The 22637-nt window shown below is 53.4% G+C and overlaps 1 protein-coding gene across 1 annotated transcript in view; it reads right to left on the bottom strand.

Moving 5' to 3' along the window:
- Positions 1-4332: 4332 nt before the first annotated feature.
- The window catches only part of CSRP1 (cysteine and glycine rich protein 1), a 41344-nt gene continuing 23039 nt past the window's right edge, over positions 4333-22637 (bottom strand). Inside the window, exons 2-6 of the mRNA XM_073319631.2 lie at positions 15589-15701; positions 12918-13086; positions 10634-10763; positions 7493-7586; positions 4333-5990 (exon numbers count right to left, since the gene is read on the bottom strand). Coding sequence (XP_073175732.1) covers positions 5914-5990; positions 7493-7586; positions 10634-10763; positions 12918-13086; positions 15589-15700 — 582 coding nt within the window. The 5' untranslated portion in view covers position 15701 and the 3' untranslated portion in view covers positions 4333-5913. The remainder of the gene's footprint in view (positions 5991-7492; positions 7587-10633; positions 10764-12917; positions 13087-15588; positions 15702-22637) is intronic.

Raw genomic sequence — 22637 nt, 5'->3', positions numbered from 1 at the left:
TGATCTTGCAGCATAGACTGGATCAAACCAAGCCCCTGACCCAGCCTATAAGCCAAGGTTGCAGGAAGAACCAGGCACAGGGCACTGCATGACTGACCAGGGTTCAACCATGTTGGGGGCTGTTGCACAGAACATTTCTACAGTGTCAACAGGACCTTGGCAGGTACCTTGCTGCTAGATTTGGGGGCTGCAGCAAGGAGCTGGCGCATAACGGAGCTGCATGTGGGCAGCCCAGAGTCCTCGAGGTCATGAGAAGTAGCAACGAAGCAACTGCAACTTGGGAAAACCCAGGTGCTTGTAAGGGTCGGATTGCGGTTCTATGGTCTGTCCCCTGCACCACAGGCCAGGTCAGGGTTAGCAGGGGGACAGGCCGCACCTCCTGCACTCTGTGACAACGCCAGAGCATCACATCCTGGTGCTGACTCATGACAGCATGCCCCGACATGAGCTGCAGCCAGAGCCTCTTCCTTCCCAAATCTGTCTAGCCCTGGGCCTCAAATTCCCCTCTCCTGGCCTGCAACACAATCACCCCTTATGGGAACGGAAGGGAGCAGGGCCCTTCTCTGCAATGACTCCACAGTGCCACCTGGTGTCAGAGACCTGCAACTGTCCCTTTGTCACCGTTTCCGCACCCCCACCCCCCAGCCCAGTCCACTGGAACATTTACGTGCAAGGAAATCCAGGGAGCACGCTGTGTGTGTGATTTGGAATTGGGCTGTGGCCACCTTTGACTCTTCCAGAATTGTAGCTGCCATGCATCCATGCCATGCTCTCAGTAACGCTTCCTCTGCCCTGCAATGGGTTAAGAGGCGAGACTCCTGGGCTGTGAGGTCACCTGGCCATAGCATGGTGTCACCACGGTGCGATGTCCCAGCGCAGTGAGCTCATCGCACGGTTGGGAGATGTCACTGCGCTGTCAGGTCAGCCCATGGCGGCCCTCGGCCCTCCCACGGCCATAATGAAATGCAGCAAAGAAGAGAGAGAAAGAAAAAGGAGGAAAGAGAAGTGACCCCCGCTAGAAGGGAGAGAAAGAGGAGGAAGGAGATGGTATAAAAGAAAGCAATGAAAACCCAGATATAAAACCACAGCCCCGACTGCTGCTGGGCAGGGAGTATTAGAGAGAGATCGTAGCCCATTGGCCTACCGTGAATGTTCTCTCTGGAGAGATCAGATCGGACAATAAGAACGGCCACACTGGGTTGGACCAATTGTCCATCTAGCCCAGTGTCCTGCCTTCCAACGGTGGCCAGCTCCAGGTGCTTCAGAGGAAATGAACAGAAGAGGGCAATTCTTAAGTGAGCCATCCCCTGTTGTCCAGTCCCAGCTTCTGGCAGGCAGCAGTTTAGGGACACCCATAGCGTGGGGTCCTGTAGACATGGTGCCACAACCCACCCGCACAAAAGCAATGCCTGAGACGGTGGCAGCATCACTCTGCTTCACTGCTGCCGCCGTGCCTCGTCGCAACGCCCCTCTGATTTGCAGGGCAAACCAGCAAAGGAAGGAGGGTGTTTTGGGGGGAGGATCCCCAGTTAGATTAGCCTGGCTTTGCATGCCGGGGAGCCAGGACTGCACAGGGAACCAAGAGCACAGCCCTGAGAGAGGACATGGTCTCTCGGAGGCAGTGACTGCAGAGGTCTCGCCCAGTGCGGGGATAATACAGCAAACATCTCCGTTGGCCTTAACGCTTGCATAGCCCCCCATCGCCTTGGGCTCCATGCACGGAGATAACAGTGTACATGGGCCAAACCAACCCCAACCAGCCCCGGCCCAGCCTGTGAAACCTGCCAGCGTTTGTGCCGAATCAGGCTCATGTGTTTATCTTGCCCCCAGCGTAGAAGCGTCTGGGCACCTCAGAGCCTGTAACGCATTTACCGTTGTGGGCCCTTGTGGGGTATTAGCTCCATTGTACAGCTGGGGGACTGAGGCAGAGCAAGGCTAAGGGACGTGCCCCAGCTCATGCAAAGCAGGGCCTTGAATACAGGTCTCCCCAGTCCCAAGCTAACACACTAACAACTGGGGCAACCTTCCTACCTAAGGGGGGAGAAAAGCTTGCTTCAAACAGACACGTGCCAGACTCTTAAGTGACCTCCCCATTACAGCTGGCTGGAAAACGCCACTTCCCTTTCACAGAAAACATCAGCGCTGGGGATTTGGTTTTGTTCTGCCCTGAGAGGAAACCAAGACCTTTTAAAAAAGCCAATAGCCCCGTGGTTAGGGCCCTCATCTGGGATGTAGGGGACCTACTCTGCCTGATTCAACCCAGTGCTCCCAGGTGATGGCCCTAGCTACTGCCTATTTTGGGTCATTTGGCCTCTCTCTACCCATCCCCCTCAAAATTCCACCTGCACCTGAGAAACCTTCTGATCCAGATGCATTCCGTGGGAAAATTCCCAGCCCCCTCCCCTCCCCTCCCTATCTAATGGCTGGGGCCCTGGAGCCCCTCCTGGTATCTCAGCCTGCAGTGCCCAGGAGTCTGCCAGCAGAGGGCAAAGACACTCACCCAACTCTGCTGGGTTCAGATTCTGAATTGCCCCAGCCCTTCCCTTCCCAAGGAGCAGCCGAGCGGAGCCAGTCCCTTAACACCACAGTCCTGCTGCCAGCGGGTATAGGGACAACTTCCCAGCATTGTCATGGAGCCAGTGATCAGAGCTCAGATCAGTCTGCCCCAGTTGTGCCAGGGTAACTGAAGGGCACGGTAGATTGGACCAGCCTTGTGCTTTACCAAGTCCTATCATCAGGGCCCAGCATACCCTGCCCCTTGGTGGTGGCTGGGGATTTGGCAAAGAAACCAATACCATTTACCACAAAAAGGTCTCTGGATCCCTATGGGTCCAGCTAGGAGCCAAACCTTTGGCCTAAAGCCCCACAGAGGTGTTACAACTGTTCCCCACCCCCATTCTGAAAGTGGCCCTTGCTCCTGGCCTGCAGGTCCCCAGCCCCACTTTCAGTTCTGAGCCACACACAGCCCTGGACCTCAATCCTGACCTGCAGCACCCTGCGATTCCAGCCCTGGGCTCCCCACACAACTGTGTTGCTGCCTCTCAGCCCCAACCTGTGTCTTCCCGTAGCCTCTCTTTAGCATGGAGGGTGCCTAGTAGGTCGAGTATTAGCACACGTCAGCTCTGTCCACCTGTCGATCTTCAACAGTGTCAACACCCCTATGGCGCAGAGGGGGGAGCTGGGCTTTAGACAGATCCCTTGGGGGCAAATGAGACCCACTCAGCCTTGTTCTCAGCAGTGTCCTCGCTGTGGTCTGACAGCGGGGGCAGTTGTCCCCCGTAGGGCACTGACCTCCGCACCACAAACAGCGGGGCCCTCCTGCTGCACAACCAGGCAGGCCGAGGGAGACTTCTGGCTGTTAGTGAGGCGTCCCTGCTCCATGCGAGGAGAGCACGCTCTGTCCCTAGCCAGGCTCCGGCGCCATTAGGGAGACAAGCTGCGAGGTGGGGCCTGGCTGCACAGCTGCGGTGAGAGCCCCTGCCCAGACAGAGCCTCCCCATGGAGTGCTCTAATGCCAGAGCGGTGATGGAAAGAGCTCCTGGGAACCAGGTGAAGATGGTGAATGGAAGGATCCAGACCCCTGGAGCCCCCTCGGGGGCAGCAGCTCCAGCCTGGGGTCCTTACCCACACTGCAGTGCTTGGGGACTTGTCCATTTGTGAGTGAAGTTAATGAGGGTTAACCAGGTAGCTCTGCTCTTACAGCCCAGGCCTGACTCAGAGTCGCGCCTGCCCTGGGCTTAGATGCCCACAGACTGGGCATCGGGGGGGTGGAGAAATCGGGGCCCTGGGGTGAGATTAAACTCATGCCACTTGTGACCCGACTAGTTAATACAGTGTAACCTACCTTAGCAGAGCATATGGCCTGTGTTTCCCATAGGCTGCTCCTCGAAGAGTCTAATACTGCTTCCAGCCAGGGCAGGGGTGGGGCCGGGGGCGAGCCTCCCCAGCCAGGAGCTCAAGGGCTGGGCAGGATGGTCCCGTGGGCTGGATGTGGCCCATGGGCCGTAGTTTGCCCACCTCTGAGCTACAGTTAGCTGCTTAAAGAAAAACGAGGACTTAATTTATTTGAGCATGAGCTTTCGTGAGCTACAGCTCACTTCATCGGATGCATGCACTGGAAATAGCTGCTTGTAACACTACGGGCCCAGGTTCAAATCCTGCTGATGACACAAGCAGTGAGGTAATGAAGTAGTTTTGATCCAGGTCTCTAAAGGAAGCAGCCAGTTCCCTTCCTACAGAGTCAGTTTCACATGAAGCCAAAGAAGGCGTTCTCCTCTCATGTGGCGAATCACTCCTCTTATTGCTAGGGAAAGAAGAGACTGAACAAGAGCCTCATGCTCAGAGCTTTATTGAATACATAATTTTGCTTGAACGCAATCCTTGCACATGGCACATACCGTAGAAATATTGCAACATAATGTTTCTCCCGCACTGTGGAAAAGGCCTGTGGAGTCCTTGACATCCCTGCTTCAGGAGGAAACAGGAGAAATGAAAGCTGTGAGCTTTGCTCAGGTAACACCCTGAAGGGAGGGAATTATGCCAAGTGAATTAGTGAAGTTTTAGGTATAAACCCAAAGAACGCTCCGTGTGATCCCATGTTCTAGTATTCCTTGGTCAGTTTTTGCATCTTTCTATTCTGCTCAAGGCGTCAGATGGCATCTGAGCCCATGAAAGCAAAGCCGCACCTGAAGCCCCCCAAGGAAAATGGTACCAGGGCACATTTGTCTGTTTATACAGCACTGTAACCGAGGACAAAACTAGCCCCGTTTTTTTTTAAAAACATACAAACATTCCCCAACAGAGTTTGCAACCCAAACACGGTGGCACCAACTATGAAACAAGCACGAAACGGATATCAGTGTTCAAGCTGAGCGAAACACAAAACAGTGGCACAAACAGTGAAAAACAAGTTGGATTTTTTCCACGCTCTTGGGTTAACAGGCTAAGGTGCTGTTAGTAACGCGGGAAGAGAAATCTCGGCCAAATGTGTCCAAGTTAGCCAGTGACGCTGGGCATCAGTTTTTAGGAACACCATACCAGGCAGCTTGGGGCTGGAGTTTCAGACGTGCCAAGTACCCATTTGAAGTCAGTGGGAGCTGCAGTGGTTCTGAAAGAGATCAGGACCCTGTTGGCTCCCCAAAACCGAGGCAATCTGAGTCAGTGGCCACTTCTGAAAGCACACTAGTTTTAGAACCAGGGTGTAACTTCACATCGCTCTATTGAAGTCAATGGAACTATGCCGATGTATGCCACTGGGGAGCTGGCCAGTGATTTATATTGGACTGTCCCTCCAATTAGTATTTTAAATACAATACACAATTAAAAAAATATTCTCCTCTCCCTCGTCTGTATCTCTCACTCACATCAGTCACTGGCTCTCTGTCTCCCTCTATCTCCAGAGGAACAATAACCCACCCACAAGCCCCAATCATTTGCCAGCTTTGATTTTTTTTTTACATCTATGAACAATCGAGTAAGGCTTGTTACACTCCTCTGACGTCCTAGTGGATGGCTGCATTCAGAGCCTCAGAGGATCTAGATAAGCATCCAGGTTTCACAGGTGAGCCTACCACCTACAAAGTGACGCGCCCCAGCTGAGTGGAAAGTTCTCTGCATGTGTGTGAGCGGGTGTCAAGGCCATTTGGCCTATGCTGCTCAATCCTGAGCCAAAGCCCACGGCTGTCAACAGGAAGATTCCCGATTCGTTCGGTGAGCTTTGGATCAGGAAACCAGCAGGCAAGTGGGTGGTGGTCTAGTTAGAATAAGCAGGAGTTTATTGACAGAAGCACTGGCAGGAAGTGGGGGAAGGATCGGGCTGCCTTGATCCACCTTTGAAGGTCAGTCTGGATGAGCTTGGTATCGGCGAAGCGCTCAGCACTGCAGGGGAGAGGCAGAGGAGCCAATCCTGACAGCTCACTCGGAGTGGATGAGAGCACCGGCTCCCTGCCCAAAGCCAAACCCCTTGGGCCCAAAGTTCTTAGCGTAGCATCCTGCGGGAGGGGAGAAGCCATGAGTGATGACGACACAGGGAAGGGAGGGGTGCCAGCCACAGGGGACATAGGGATGCAGGGGAGGTGGTTTTACGGTGTGGGGTCAGTGCTGAAATAGGCTTGTTCCCAGAGTTCAGATTAGGCCCCATCTCTCAGGCAGGCAGAAACAGGGTGAAGAAACAAGCACATGGGGACTGGTTAACACCTTTCATCAGAGGATCTCAAAGCCCTTTATGAATGAGGGCCACTGTCGTTACCCTCAATAGGGAAACTGAGGCACAAGGGGGGGAAAGGACTTGCCCAAGGTCACGCTGCAATGTCAGTGACAGAGCTGGGAGTAGAACCCAGGTGTCCTGGCTCCCAGCCTGGTTCCCTATCCACTGCAACTCTCCTCCAGCCTGCAGATAGTTGCCCTTGTTAGCTGGCTGCCAGGGGAGGGGGTTTAAAGTTTATCCTGGGTTAATTTCTCACCTCTACTGCTAGATGTGGACAAGTGTTCCCAACCGAGCCCCAGAGATCAGGCTCACATGGAACTCTCTCCCTTCTCCTAGATCCCACCCACACACTGGCCCTCATCCAGTGACAACCCCCCAGATTCACTGTCAGTAAGCCCTGGGCAGAGCTCACAGGATAATCAGGGATCGCAGAGTCTCTGGTTTCTGGCAGAGAGTTTGGTGCAATGAAAGGTGTGCGATCATCCGCTCCGGAGATCAATCGGAAGGGACACAAACCCAGGCAGTGGCAGGGGGGGCTCCCCTGTACAGAGCTGGGGACACACACAGCCAGTCATGCCTGGGCAACCCAGCGGCCAGCTCCAGCACTTTGGGAGCAGCTGCAAGGGAGCCTGGCTTTCCCCTGGGGAGGAGGGACGGGGGGGAAGAGGATGTGGTGGCAACAGCCTCATGGGCAGGAAGAGTAAATGAAGGCACTGATGCCCTTGCCCCCCAGGGCTACTAGGTGGGCACTGCCCACCTCTTTCAAAAGCAGAAGCATCAGGGGTTTTACAGACTCCCATTGCAAGACACTGACATGTTAGAGTCACTTGGCCCTTCCAGAGGCCCCCAGCTGCCCCCACAAACCTAGACCAGCCTGGCTATGGCCCAGGTGGAGCAGGGGGAGGTCATTTGTAGGTGCTAGATGTGGCGAGACCCAGTGGTTCTCCAGCCTGTGTGGCTGGCACGGCATTAACCCACAAGCACCCTCAAGGCCACTAGAGCTTCCGGGTGCTCGCTGTTGCCATACACGGGGTGCTCCCCAGGCACATCCCTGCTCCTCTGGGGCCAATCGGACTGCTTCCCTGTCCACTCACGTTTCAGTATCAGCTACCCCCCAGGATTTTAGCAGGACATACAATTGTTAGCATCTCCTGTGCTGGTTTGGGGTCAGCAATTACTTCTCCCCGAAGCTGCACACCCGCAATACCCTGTCCCGCACCTTGCTCTGGAGTCCTCTTTCCCCCTGGGCCCTGGGGATGCCAGCACGCCAGGAAGGGGGGTGCTCACCTTTGCAGTAGATCTCCCCTTCTTTGTCAGCCAGCGTGGTGGATTCCAGGCCTTTGCCACAGTTGGCACACCGGAAACAGGCCTTGTGCCACGACTGTGGGGAGAGGAGCAGAGCGCGGTCAGAGGGTGCGGGGCACAGAGCAGGGGGCCGCTCAGGCAGTCCCCCACCGGTAGGACACCCAGGGCATGTCAGTTCCCTGGCTCTCCCCGGCAGCACCCCCAGGGCCCTGCCCGCAGGGGAAGCTCTACAGTGAAAAGTGCCTTTTTCCAAGGCCCCGATCACAATCCCATTCTCCCCAGAAGGGGTTCAACCATGCTAGAGCCTGGGTCAGACCAGTCGGACACTGTTAAAATGTGGCTTAATCTTCACAGGACAGTGGATTTACGACGAGTGTGTCTCTGGGGTACCCAGATCCCCCCAGTGTAGCTGTTTCTAGCAGCATAGCTTTGGCTTTACCCTTTCGCAGGCCCTGGCTGGTATCCCCAGTATTACATGGAAGGACTGGCTTTAATCACACTTCCTTTTGTCTGGGCAGGATCCTCCTGCCAACAAACCCCAGTGCCCAGCCCCTCCTTAAAGAGGTTTTAAAGCTTCTGAGCGCAAGTCCCAAATCACAGCCAGAATTTTCCTGGGAAGCAGCATCCGGCCCTAGCCTAGCTCACATATTCCATTCCCCACGTAACACAATGCCCCTCGATAGCTTGTCTGCATCAGGGACTGAACCCAGGACCTCAGCACACAAAGTGGAGACAGAGCCATGCTGGGAGCATGGGCTACCCCTGCACCCATTGGATCAGCTCAGGCAAAGTCACCCATTACCATGGTGAGATGAAACTAACTGGCTCATCAGAAAAGATCCCAGGCGAGTGGGATTTCGGAGGCTGTTCTAATCCAGATCTCAACCAGGCATGCATGAAACATGCTCCTTTAACCTTGTTTCCAAACTACCAGCCACCCACAGTTTAGGATTTGCCCCTGTAAAGAATTAACTCTTAAACATTAGGCTGCTGTTGATCAGCAAAACTCCTCTGAAGTCAGCCCAGCTGCGGCGATTCGATTTGCATTCCCTAGGGATCTGGCGAGAGCCCTGGCTCTGTATTCTAGAGATGAACGCACCCTAAAGCACTAGAATCAGAACAGAACACCAATGAAAGTTACATCCTGATGTTGAGACCAAAGGCACCAGGCTGACTTTTAAAATTCGGGCTCTCCCAGCTGCTCCAAGAATTCCTAATGCATAAATCAATGGAGCTGCAAATAGTGAGAGCTGCTGACACAGGAGTTCAAAAAAAACAAAAAAACAAAAAAAAAAAAACCCCGGCTTTGAAAACATGGAACCTTCTTTGGGAAAATAAGATGTGGACTTGGGGTAGAGGCAGGAGGCGGAGACAACAGGCTGAATTATGCCACCAGCAGAAGAACGATCAGTACATTTTAAGACACACACACTGGTATCCTCTCTGAGTTTGTTTAGACATAGCAATGTTTCCAGCTTCAGCTACTCAAAGATGTAGAATGGCAAAGTCTCCCACTAAACACTGTGCCCCCATTTTTACTCTAAGGGTCTGTTTTCACTGCAGGATCACAACGGGCTCTTATCTGGGTGTTTCCCTAACCCCCCTCCCATCCACACACACAAAACCCTCTCACTCAAGTTTAGTGGTTCTTCCAGCCCAGGCTAGCTGGCCCAAGCCTGGTTCCATTTCCGCTCAGGCTGGTAACCCACCCACTTTGCAGTGAGGACACAAAAGGCTACCAGTAGTTCTCAACCTATTTACCATTGTGGGCCGCATCCAATACAGCCTCTATGGCCCTGAGGAGGTCACATGGGCCGCAGCTCTATGCTGATTGGGCCACAAGTGGCCCGTGGGCCACAGGTTGAGAACCACTGGGCTAAACCCACTTGAAAGCCAGTAGCCTTCCGATGCCTTCCCACAATTCCATGTGCCCATGGACAGACAAGTTCTCCCACAATTCACTGGGAGAGACTCAGAGCAGCTCAGCTTGCTGCAGCATGCAGAACCATGGGACATGGCCCCAGTAGTCCAAGCTACGCCCACGAGGATCACAGCCCCAGTGAGGACCCAGTAACATGAGTCAGGCTTTGCAATGTGGCGGCTCACAGCCGGGCGAGGCTAACCTGCCTGCTCAGACTCAGGTGCCAAGCCACCGGGCTAGCTCTGCAGTGAAGACACACCTGTACATGAAGGGTGGCCTGGTGCAGGGAAGGGGCCTTCCTGGACTGTAGAGCCAATGGGTCAGACTCTGCCTCAGCTACACACATGGGGCTAGGGGCATCGGCAGAACTTTGTCAGGGTCCCAGGGCTGGACTAGCAGTGGGGGCCCCAGGCTGGGACTGAGAGGCATTAGCAGAGCTGTGTACCGAGAGCCCAGGGCTGGACTAGTGGAGGGTGCTGCAGGTCAGGACTGCACAGAGGTCCTGGGGGGCAAGGCAGAGTCTAAGACTGGAATAGCAGGAGATGCTACAGAGGTGTTAGCAGAGCTGTATGTATTCACAGGGCAAGGCCAGAGGAAGACCCAAAGAGTCTGGATACTTCATCACCCTGCCTTATGCAGGGCCCAGTGCTGGGGGAGAGAGGAACCAATGGTCTGAAGACTTAGGAAGCCACCGGCTGGGTGAACTGGGCTGTGGAAGCCAGATCCAGCCTTCTAGAGCCTAAGGAGAGAATGCCAACATGGGGGTTTCCTTGCAGTAGACTTGTCTTCCAGCCCAGGGCTGTGATGCAGATCATTCTCCTCCCAGGGCATGGGGTGGGGGGGCAGGAGAAGGGACCAGCCATGGTCCCCTGGGATCAGGGAGATGGAGAGGACCTGTGGCTACCCCATGCATGTGGCTCTCTGCCACCTGCACATATCATAAAGACAGAATTTTCAGAAGGGGCCAGCACCACCCTGAGGAGCCAGAGTCTCAAAAAAGCTCACAGCACGTTGGGCGCTAGCTGATCTCTTGAAAATCCAGCCCCATTTGTGGGTGCTGGACCATCTGGCCCACGATAGCATCCGGGCTTGGCCCTGGACCATGAGCCCTAGCTCATGGACCCTTTCAGAGCTCTCAGCTACATGCTGACTCAAGAACCACCACCCTGCAGTCATCTCCCCGCACAGCACTGCTGTCTTACCTTCCCAGCGCCAATCACCTTTTCAGCAGCATACACAGCCTTCCTGCAGCGGGGGCAGCCGTCGGCACCGCCCACCTTCTGAGCCAACTTGGAGTCATTGGGGTTGTTGGTGGGCTGGTGGGGCTGGCTCCTGTTGGATTCCAGTTAGGGAGAGATTTAGTTACCTAACCTGCATGACTGGGAAGCAGCAGCAGACAGGGGCAGCTGATGAGACAGGGGGGCTCCACATTCAGGGAAGAAGAAAAGAGGTCTCTGCTAGGGCCAGATTGTGAGAAGGGCTCAGCACATGGGTTCCCGTTGGGGGCTGAGCCCTTCGGAAGCTCTGGGCATCTACACACTGGGAGAGAAGGGTTAGAACATTCCCCGCAGGGGGCACACAGTGCAGGCATGCTCCATGGGGGGCCTGCTTCCACTAGTGAAGCACGGCCCTGACGGATCAGGGCGCTACCATGAGAGACGGCAGGCTAGAGGCACTGTTGCTCCCATCATGTTGCGGGGGCCAGCAATTCTGGCGGGAGAAGCTCCTCCCACAGCCTGGATGGCTTCCTAGGTGCTATACGCCAAGGCAGGAGGGGAGAGTTCAAGACTTCAGCACAACATTTTGTCAAAATCCTTGCTGCTGTTTGACTGAAGTTTCCCTTTCCCCACCAGCTCTGCAAGGCCTACCAGGCGAGGTCTGCACTGCTCCCAAAAGGTGGGTGTTTACAGCACGAGGTGCCGGAGTCTGTCACTCGATGGAGGTAGGCGAGTCAACCCTATATCCTGCACCTGAGATTGACCCCGACTAGCTCTCTGTAGCCGAACCCAGCACCCACCGTCAGCATTGGTTCGGTTTCAGCAGCTCTCTTGGTATGGACATGTTATTAGGATGGACCGAATTACAAAGCGCGCTTACCAAGGGATGCTGCTGCACAGCCGGGGATCACGTGCGCACCAAAGGCTTCGGTGGCCAATGATGGACCGAGAGAACGTCTACACTGCAGCGTGTGTGCACGAGTGCCGTTGCAGCTCATGGAGACATTCCCACGCTAGCTGTATTCTAAGTAGCTGTCTGAAAACAGACATGAGGGTACAGCGACGCAGGCATCACCCTGGGATGCACGAATGAGTACGTAGCCGGGGGGGGGGGGGGGGGTCAAGCAGCCTTGCCCAGCCTGCATGGACCTCCACACCACAACATCTTCACTTCTATTTTTAGCAAGCTAGCTAGGGCGCAGCTAGCGCAGGTAAGTCTACACAAGCTGCAAGTCACAGCCCTGGCTGCCATGCAAACCTAACTGTAGACCGAACACCCGGCCAGATCATCTGAAGGACCTAGCTAGAGATTGATCCAGGTGGCGCTTGATCTTCAAGGGGGCTACGTCCCTTTGGGATCTGCCTTGATGATGATGAACTCCATCGAGGTAAGAACTCCAGCACCTCTGGGATTTTACAGTGAGGCCACCTCAACAGAGCAATGACGCTGTAAACATACGCCTTTGTTGGGCAGCGAAGACACAGCTGAAGGGCTGGTGTACATAAGAAAATTTGTGCAACCCGGCAGCATTGCTCAGGGGTGTGAAAATCCACACCCCTGAGTGACGTCAAGCCAACCTAACCCCAGGAAGAACTCTTCCATTGACCGAGCTACTGCCTCTTGGGGAGGTGCGTTAACCACAGCCATGGGAGATCCCCTCCCGTCGCGCATTTGCTGTAGCGAGTGTCTCCCCCTAAGCACTGCAGCATTCTGAGTGTAGACATGGCCTAAGCCAAGCTCGGATTGTATTGGGCCCCAGAGTAGAGGTCTCCTGTTCTTCCTGGTACTCGAACTGCCCAAGAGGGCAAGGGCTACTGGTCTCGTTAGGCTCCTGCTAGGTCACGTTCTAGCTGCCAGCTTGATTCTGTTCTCAGGGTTGCCTTTGTTAATGGCAGGGGGCATCATCTCAGCAAGTGAATGGCCCAGCTAGACTCCCAGCTGCAGCCAGGCACTAGACTGATCCAGTCTCCGGATCCTGGGCAGAGGCTGGCGTTTACAAGGCTGGGAAGAGCCTGCCAGCCAAACTGCTGATTACTAGAGGTCAGAAGAGTGCAGAACTTTACACTGAAATAGAAGGACGTGGTAGAAAGCAGGATCTCTTCAGAACAGGAAATGCTAGCAGAGCTGCTCAGCTCCCCAGGGTCCACAGTGCAGCTCCCCGGGGTCCACAATGCCCCTCCCCACTGGGGCACCCAGAGCTGGGATGTGGGTACCTCTCTCCAATCCCCTTTTATAGTCACTATTTTTTAAATGAAGGCTCCAACTCACTCTTCGTATTTGATTCCCAGCGACTCTCCCTTGTCGGTGCTCAGGGTCCCTGCTCCCTGCCCATAGCCGTAGCCTTTGGGGCCATACTTCTTGCCATAGCAGGACCTGCAATAGATCTCTTCCCCGTGCACAGCCACGGTGGTGCTGTCCAGGTTCTTTTTACAGACCACTGGAGAGGAACAAGGGGAACATCACCCGCAGACCTTGGCCAGGAGTCATCTCTGGCTTCTGGGCAGCCAGAACACACTAGCAAGTCAGAGAGCATCAGTCCTCCCAAGACATATTATGTGTCAGATTTTAAGGAGTAAGGAAATTCCCAGACAAAACCTTTGTTAATGTGGAGTGTGCAGAGCAACATACAGATGAAAATTCTTACAGGAACATTGGCATGAGTTAAAAACAACCGATCCACCCACCCAGGTAAAAGCCAGGAAGTTCAGCGTTAAAAGGTGAAATTGACATTAACCCCAATGCTGCCAGTGGGCAGAGTGGATGCAATTTGGGAAACGACAAATTATGAAATCCCTTTACAAAGCTCATCTGCACAGTTCTAAGGGTTAATCAGGAATGGTGCAGGCAGGGGAGGGCTGCAATGGATGGTCAGTGATCCCAACCTTCAAGGGATTGGTTCCATGGGACGATAGCAGAAAGTGTGTGTGCCAGGAGAAAGTCCAGCTCGGCCCAGGCCAACCCCGACTGGAGTGTTCTCCTGCCAATCAGGAGACTGGCAGCTTAGATAGCCAACGACAGGCAACACAGACAGTACTCTTGGATGCTTAGACACACTTGACCTCCAAGCCCTAGCGCTGGATCAGATAATCCAAGAGGAAGTTGTAGGGGCAGGGAGGAGCAGGATCAGAGGTAGGGCAGAGCTCACAACATCCCAGCTGGCAGTTACCTACCTCCGGCTGTAAAGGAACAAAGAGGCTGGAGGAGGGAAACAGTGGCTAGCCCAGCAACAGCCAAACACTGGTGTGTGACTGACAGACTCAACCCCCATCCCACACGCATGCCTTAAATGTCAGCAGGAAGCCGCTCCCCGTGGCCTGCTTGTCTCCTTGCCAGAAGAAAAATTTCTTGCCCTTAAACAATGTTTCAAGAATGCAAACAGAGCCGAGCGCTCCCCTCTGAACGCTCTGCAGGCCCAGCACTTTTCACCTAAATATGGGATCTTAAATCTGCGCTTCCCATCCCCATGACTAAATATGGTGCTTTTCCTCCTGGGCAGCAGCTCCCCGAGCGCTCTCTGTGCTTGGAGAGTCGGAGGGGGAAAAAGGAAAAGGACAGTTTTTGCCATGTAAGGAGGGTTATGTCAGGAATTTCTGCGGGTTAAGAGCTTCCCAAGCCCCCTGTAGCAGAGCTGGGCTGGTATTCGGAGCCCATGTAGCCCAGCGGTTCAGCTAATCCCCACCAGCTGAGCCATCAGGCATTTAATCTACATTTAAAACTTACACAGCTACATCTGTCCCGGGGGTGTTGGGGGCGGGGGGAGAAAAGCACTCCCACAGCCAATATAGCAGTGCTGGCAAAAGCCCCAGTGTAGACGCAGTTATGCTGACAGAACTGTGCTTCTGTGGGCCCGGCCAATGTCCTTTGGGAAGGTGCTGTTCCTACACAGGCAGAAAACTCCTTCGGTCAGCCTATGCTGCACCCACACCAGGGCGTACCTAGGCTCTGTAGTTCAGCTGTAGCCTTACGCTGGGGAGAAGCGAACGAAGACCGGGGCTCGCAGGCGTGCCCCAGTTCCTGTGCGGGGAAGCAGACACCAGAATGCACCTGTCGGGTGGGGCGATCCTGTGCCCTTGCATAAACTCCGGATTCTGTGGAAACTCCTCCCCTTCCCCTGCCAGTTACGATCTCTGGGGAACTACATTGCTTGGGACAGGAGGTGCCGGCAGTGGAAAGCAGCTGCAATACTCAACCCAGCGTTTCTCGGAGCACAGGTGACCTCCACCCAGGTGGGAGCTAGTGCATCAGTTGCCGGCCTCCTTTCCAGTGCTGGGTGGCATGTGGAGGCCGCCGTACGGATGGGCTGAGGCTACGACTGCCAGATGGGTGAGGGTGGCCCAGGCACCGAACTGTCAGCATCGGGTATGTTGCAGGCATTTGGTCACCAGAATGGCCAGCAAGCACAAGGCAAAGCAGCATCCTCTGTCCACAGATCCCCAGGTCCTGCAGGGTTCGAAGACCACACTCCAGCCGCCAGCAAGGTCCCACACAAACCCTTCTTTCTTCATTCAGAGGCAGGGCAGAGATGCGCCCTCATGGAGTTTCTAGCCCTCCACACCGCTAGCATGGCTTTGCTGTGGGATGGTACAGCCAGGGCTTTAAAATGGTGCATTTAGGCATTGGTCTGCGCTTTAGACCCTAGTGTGGTTTAGGGTTAGTGTTTCATTTAGCAATGTGGGGGCAGAAGTTGCATGGATGTTTTCCCAAAGCACTCCTGACATTTCAGTCCCTATATCACCCACAGTGCTTTGCAAAAATCCCTTCCCCATGTCTGGAGGAGAACGGAGAGCTGCTCCCAGCCCAGCAGTAATTAGCCAAATGTCAGCCATCTGGGTCTGCTCTGCAGTGGCAGGGGTATGTTTACATTGCTGGCAAGAGCAAGCAGGCCACGGCATTGCCAGGTCAATGGAAAGGCCAGGACCCCGTGGGGCGCTGTACTCACGGCACAAGAAGCAGGACTTGTGGAAGCTGTTGCCTTCGCACTGCACCTCCTCGGCAAAGTACACGGTCTTCCGGCACAAGCCGCATTTCTTCCCTCCGCCCCAGTTCGGCATCCTGTGGGAAACAGGCAGGAAAAAACAGATTCACCCCAAGAGCACTGAGCAAGACAACCACTGGATGGTGCAATTAGAACCCAGGACACCCCGCAGGTGCCGGGGAAAGATCCTAATGTCAGAGGGACATCTCAAAACCCAGGTGTGTAGGCTCCAACCAAGGACATACGCTCTGCACCTAAGTCACGTGATGCACAGATTGGAGCTGCATACGCTGGCATTGCCTGCAAATCCCAGCAATGTTTCCACTTGTGTCCCAGAACTTTTTTGCCTGGAGCTGGAGCATAGCATTCTGGCGCTTGTAGTTAGTGCAGGCGCCCCTAGGTATAAGGGAAGAGTGGTGGGATGCATTTGGTATATGGGACACACACTGGCTGCCTCAGTGGTGTCTTCAGCAGCTCTTCATCTGGCCCATGGCCGGGCCTAGATCAGTCTCTCTGCTCAGTGTGGCGATTCAGCTACCCTGGAGTGCTAGGCGGGGCATGGGCAGGAGATCAGATTCTTGGGTCACAGGGCACGCAACAGAGATTTGTGACCCTACAACATGGAGAAATAAGACACCCCTTCATTGCTTTGCCAGAGGTACAGGAATTTCCCCATTTCCTTAGACGCCTAGGCCAAGGAATTTTAGGGGAGAAAAGGAATCTAGACAGACCTGGGGCCCAGGAGAAGTGCTGTTAACCTAAAGTGCCCCTCACCATAGTATCACCTCTGGACGTGAGAATTTTTGTCCCCTTTGGGCATGACTGACCCTGTACTCTTCACCAGGCCAGAGAGAACCAGCAACTCCCCGTTATAAAAGGGTAAAGGAATGGGAGCTGGAAAGCGGAGAGGAAGAGAAGAGAATCTGCACAGGCTCAAACAGACCGAGTCTCACCCCGCATTCTGAGCCCTGGTTATCTCCCAGGGGAATGACAAAGCAACAGGCCTGGGGCAACATTCCCCAAAGACTGGCGAGCTGGAGTGTGGGGGATGAGAGGGCTGGAAGAGCAGCCTGAAAAATGTCACTAGAATCTGAACATCTGTCCTGCATCTGCTGGTGAGGATGAGAGAGGGGAAGGGGATCCTAGATAAAGGCAAGAGACAACATCTGTCACTGTGCCATGTATACCCAGACTCCGCAGTCCTCCCAATGCCCCAACTGCACGTGAAGCTGGAGTATTAGCCTTCCACATGGCCTCCCTGTTCCTGGGAGATTGTAGTTTTATCTTGGATCCAACGCCAGAGAAGAGAATCAAGGAAGCCCAGGATCTCTGGAGACATGCCCACAGACTTGACAAGGCAATTAAATGTTTTGTGACATTTGTCTAGGCCAGCCCTGAAGTTCTAACTTGACTGTCGTGGGTGGAAAGTGGGGCTTCCCATGGGGTCTCCTCTTTTCCTGGAGACTCAGTGCCAAAAGGGTATCAGAAGGAGACCACCGAGTTGAGGCCCTCCATATGCGACCCCAAGTTTTATAAAGTGCTGAGTAATCAATTAGGATCAGGCCTTCAGCTAACCCCCAAGGACAGAACAAGACATAATTCATCATCTAAACTGGCTTCTCAGTGCATTGCAGGCCCCGATACCCTTCCAGGGCCGGTCTCATCCTCTGCCCCCGCCAGCCCGATGGCACTGGGCTGTAGAGCGGTTGGGACAGTGCTTTCTCTGGTGCCGTACAGCCAGGTAGAGAGATTATTCCAAGGACCGTGCACCCGGTGGGAACACGCAGCCTTGTGCTCTTTGGCACAACATCAGTGAAAGCAGCAGGGCAAGTTCCCAAGAGATACAGACGGGTTTGCCCAGACTGACGCCACACACCAGCCAGAAGAGTTAACGGCCTCTGCCAGCTTTAGTGTTACAGCCATGATGAAAAAGAAGCATGGTTCAGTGGTTGCAGGGGACGGGGCGAGAGGGGAGGGGAAAGCCTGGATCTGGGGGCCTTTCCTTATTCTCTCTCGGACTCCCTCTGTAACCTAGGGCAAGTCACAACCTCCTGGTGCCTCAGGTCCCCCGTCTGTACAATGGGGTAATACCCCTGCCCTGCCCCACAGGTGGTTGAGGAGAATAAGTGCACTGAAGACAGTGAGACCCTCCAATACGGCCCCATCACTGCACTATAGATATTTTAGACTGAGAGGTGAGGCTGCAAACTCCACCTGCCCACAGAGTCCCGGTGAGATTGCCCCCTTGAGTGTTGGCAGCATGAGGCTGTCGTTCTTCTGTCAGGAGAGGTCGAGATCTTGCAGTAATGAAAGAGCTACATAAAATATTCCACAAAACTCCTGATTTAGGGCTTGTCTACACTTGACATGCACAAGTGGCAGGGCTGGGACACTGCAACGTAGACACTCACTATGGCAACAGGAGGGGTCCTCCCCCCACTGTAGTTAATCCCCCCACCCCACGAGACCGTAGCTAGGCCAGCGGAAGAATTCTTCCATGGACCTAGGACTATCTATGCCGGGGGTGAGGTTGGCTTAACTATGTCACTCGGGAGAATGGGTTTTTCCACACCCCTTAGCAACACAGCTGGGTCAACCTAGCTTTTTAGTTGAGGCCAGGCCTTACGGTCAGTCACTCATTAAAGGAGTTTGATGATCTTAGCCTAGGTTCAAGTATGCCCGGACTCAGGCCTGGGACAGCAGAGAGCTCCAGGTCAGGACTGAGGGCTGGTCTACACCGAAAAAGTTACAGCAGGATCGCGTCATCTCTCGGGGGTGTGAAAATCCACCCCCCGGAGAGACCTAGGGAAGCTGACCTCACCCCCGGCATAGACAGTGCTAGGTGGATGGAAGAATTCTTCCGTCAAGCCAGCTGCTACCGCTCAGGGAGGTGGTTAAACACCCGCAATGGGAGAACCCCTCCCGTCCTCATACGTAGCATCGAGGCGGAAGCGCTGCAGTCATGCTGCGGTAGTGTTTCAAGTGTAGACGTAGCCCCGTGGTTCTCAAACTTTTGCACTGGTGACCCCTTTCACATAGCCAGCCTCTGAGTCCGACCCCCTAATAAATTAAAACACACTTTTGTATACATTTAACACATTATAAATGCTGGAGGCAAAGTGGAGTTTGGAGTGGAGGCTGACAGCTCGTGATTTCCCCCCCCCCCCATGTAATAACCTCGTGACCCCCTGCAGGGTCCCGACCCCCCAGTTTGAGAACCCCTGACGTAGCCTGGGGGACAGAGCGGAGCCCAGCACCGGGCTAGCAGGGGAGGCTGCAGGACGGCACTCGTGCATTGGCGGAGCGGTGAAGGGGGCTGACCCGGGGGCTAGGCCTTGCTCTGGCAGTTCCTCGGAGTCACAGCAGAACATTCCAGTACCAAATATATGTAAGTAAGTGGCCTGCCTGAGTTGCAGGGATAAACAGCTACCTAGGATGGGGGATTGTGTCAAGGGACCACCTAAGGGTGTCTTATGGGCAGGGTGACCCACTTAGTTAAAAGATTAACTCCAGCAGTCTGCAGCTCCTTGCTCCTCCCCAGTGCCCTGCAGGCTGGGGTTTGTGCATTTTCCTTTCTGCTGCCCTGGATGGCCTTAAAAGGACTGTTTCTCAGAATCTAATTTCACTTGGCTGGGGTGGGAGGGAGCTCAGTCCCGCTCAAAAAGGGCGGCTCCCTGGAGAACAACAAAGCGGATATCAGCCCTACAGCACCAGGCTGCAGGCAGCCCAGATGCAGACGCCCTGCAATTCCCAGGACAGTGCTCTCGGGAAGGCCACTTCTGTGATTAGAACAGAGCTTCTCGGACCCTTAGAGTACAATCCTAAGTATTTGCCCACCCGCCCTATGTCAGATACCAGCCTCCCCCGTTTCAGAAGGGACAGAGAGACCCATCACCCCCTACTCCTCAGTTCGTCCCCTCCCCCCCACTACTCCTGGACAAATTCCATCTCTAGTAACTGGCCAACCCTGTAGTTTCAGAGATACACACATATCTGTTGTTCAGTGCTCCAGCGTGCGCTGTGTTCCACCCCAGAGGCAGCTGCAACCAAGTTCAGTCTAGCAGGATTTGCTACAGCAGGCACTGAATCCAACTGTTTGTCCCCCTCAATGGGACAGGTTTTTTCAGGAGCAGTTGTGGGAGAGGGGTTGGGATGATCCCTCTTTGACCCCAGCTGTATGACAGATTTAACAGTGCAGATGCAGCCTAAGAGATTGTGAAAGTAGAATGAATTATATTGAAATTATAATTCATTAAAGAAATGCTACTTGAAGGGTTTGTTGAAATATAGTTGTCAGGAAGAGAAACATTAAGGAGTGTGAGACAATGGGTCCTCAAACTAAATTAATTTAGAGCTCCTACTGAGCTAGGAGATTGGTAAACGTTAGTATGCAAATAAGATATGTATGTATATTTGTCAGTTTCTCTTTCTTTTGTCTCTTATGTTAAATTGGCTTTGGCTTAGCTGTATAAATAAGTTATCTTGAACCTCAGAGAGGGGCTCACATCTGGGTGCATTAGCAAAGTGCTTTGCTAATAAACAGAGTGGTCTGACAAATTATGTGAGTCCTGAATCGGACTTTGACAATTTGGAGGTTCCACCGAGATAGCAACCGTCTTCACTGGGGCCGTGTGACTCCTGCCTGTTCTTAGGATGGCCGTGGCAAGCTGGCACCTGGGCATTTGGCCCGAGCGGTCCTCCACCAGAATGGAAGGGTGCATGACCACAGTGAAGTCTACGCCATCAAACCTGTTGGTTCCCACTCTGATCTGGTAGGGATCCCGGGATCTGACATCAGGAATCTGGTCAGGTAATTATTTCTGTGTTTTGTCCGGACTGAGAACTGTCTTGTCTCTGTGTCTATCCGTCCCGCCTGTGGTGTGTTTGAGTCTGGGCGCCATCTCCATCCGGTGATCGGTTGACCAAAGGGTTCCTCTCCCCACGGTCTGAGTGAGTGAAATCTGCACAATCGCAGCCGCACCGTGCCTTGGGTAAAACCCTTGGTGTGAAAGCAAGAGCGATTGAGGCAGTAGCCTGTGGGCTCCTTTCGTTGCACCGGGCATCGCTCTGACGAAGCCGACTTTCCTTCTTGTGTGATTGGTGTGTGAAGTCCTCCTGTATGGGTAACCAGACGTCTAAGTTGGGACAGTTCCCTAAAGGAACGCCGGCTCAGTTTATGTATTTTAGGAAGAGTCCGGACTCCTGTAAATTTCTGGAAAAATGGTCTAGGCTAAGGGGGTCAGGTAGAGTGGCTACTACCACCACTACGCTTCTATCCCCAGAAGCCTTTACAGCTATTCTGAGGGAAAACGGGCCCTTTTCCCACAGAAATGATCTATAAGGGACTGCTGCAGGCAGCAGACAGAGAGAGAATCTGATCAAAATTGTTTACTATTGGGTAATGTAATCAAAATCACTAAAGGATGTAAGGGGTTTCTATTGGAACTTAACTTGGCTGCTCCTGGTTGTGTCTAGTTGTACAAGATGGAAGTGTAATCGGGGTACAGTTGTGTAAAAGAGTAATCACAGTTCAAGGGATGTTAGGCAAAAGAGAATTTTGTGTGTGTGTGTGTGTGTGTGTGTGTGTGTGTATAGTGCTAAAATCTGAAGCTGTGTCTCAGCTATTACCCGAGAATAAACTTATAGCTTGGTACAGCAGAGAAACTATTGCAAACATGGTCTGTTGCACAAGAGGGGAAACTGAGGTACACCACCTCATGAATTTCATAAATGACCAGTGAGTGGGGTAATTCACTAGCCTGACTATAGAACAAAATAAGTACAGCCTGGAGGTAATTCTTCTGGTTTTCCTGCAATTAGCAAGGGAATTTGGAAAAGAAAGTGGTATTATTATTATTAAGCAATAATCTGTCCCCACCAGGGGGGTGGAAATTGTTTCTTTTATTTTTAGACTCTACAAGCAAGCTGGCGCCAGCGGAAGAATAACTCAGAATACCATGGATATGTGTTTTGTGGTTGTTTGTCTGTGGTGTTTGTCTTGTTGCTAGCATTGTTGTGTTTTAATGAACAGAAAACCTCATGACATGGGTGGGGGATGGCTTCAAAAGGCTGACCTTGGAGGGGGGAGATGTGTATGGGCATGCAAAAGGCTAACTCGGGAGAATCCCAGAATTCAGTGGCCACTGTTAGGATCTTGGGACAAAGACCGAGTAGACGTCTTAAAAGACAAACTCGGCCAACCTAAAACTAAATTGGCAAGAGGAGAGGTTGATTGTTTCATGCAGTGGTGGGAAGAGGCAAATCATAGATGGACAGAATCAAAACTTGCCTCTCTCAAAGATTCTGGCTTCCATCCCACCAGATGCAACTCATTTTACTGTTGTTGATTTGTGCTCTGCTTTCTTTTCTGTCCTGGTTCACCCTGACTCCCAGTTCCTGTTTGCCTTTTCTTACAAGGGGCAACAGTACACATGGACCACACTGCTCCAGGGGTATACTGAAAGCCCGTCATATTTTTCCCAAGCATTAGCCCGAGACCTTGCTGACCTTGTTTTCCCGTCCAGGTCCACACTAGTCCAATATGTAGATGATCTACTCCTCTGTTCCCCTTCATTGTCTGCCTCTGAAACTGACTCTTTAGTGCTCCTTACTGCCCTAGCAAATAAGGGACAAAGCTTCTCGCTCTAAACTACAACTCTGTCAAGCTTCTGTCACATACCTTGGCTTTCTCCTCTCCCAGGGTTCCCGTGCGCTTTCACCCGCGTCCAAGCTATCCTTAGCTTTCCCCGACCCCGCTCCCCACGCCAGGTCCGGAAGTTTTTAGGCATGGCTGGATTTTGCAGACAATGGATTCTCCAATATGCCTCCCTTGCAAAGCCTCTCCAGGAACTCACTCGATTTTCTGTGCCTGACCCCATGCCGTGGCCCCCTGAGGCCAATTCTGCCTTTTTTCCCCTCAAACAGGGTTCAGCTTCTGCCCCTGCCTTAGGGCTGCCTGACTATTCTAAGCCTTTTACCCTTTTCTGCTATGAACAACGTGGGTGTGCACTTGG

The sequence above is a fragment of the Lepidochelys kempii genome, chromosome 21 (genome assembly GCF_965140285.1).
Source record: "Lepidochelys kempii isolate rLepKem1 chromosome 21, rLepKem1.hap1, whole genome shotgun sequence".
In the NCBI taxonomy this organism is placed as follows: Eukaryota; Metazoa; Chordata; order Testudines; family Cheloniidae; genus Lepidochelys; species Lepidochelys kempii.
Note: the sequence above shows the minus strand (reverse complement) of the source record. Positions and strands in the feature narration are given on the sequence as shown.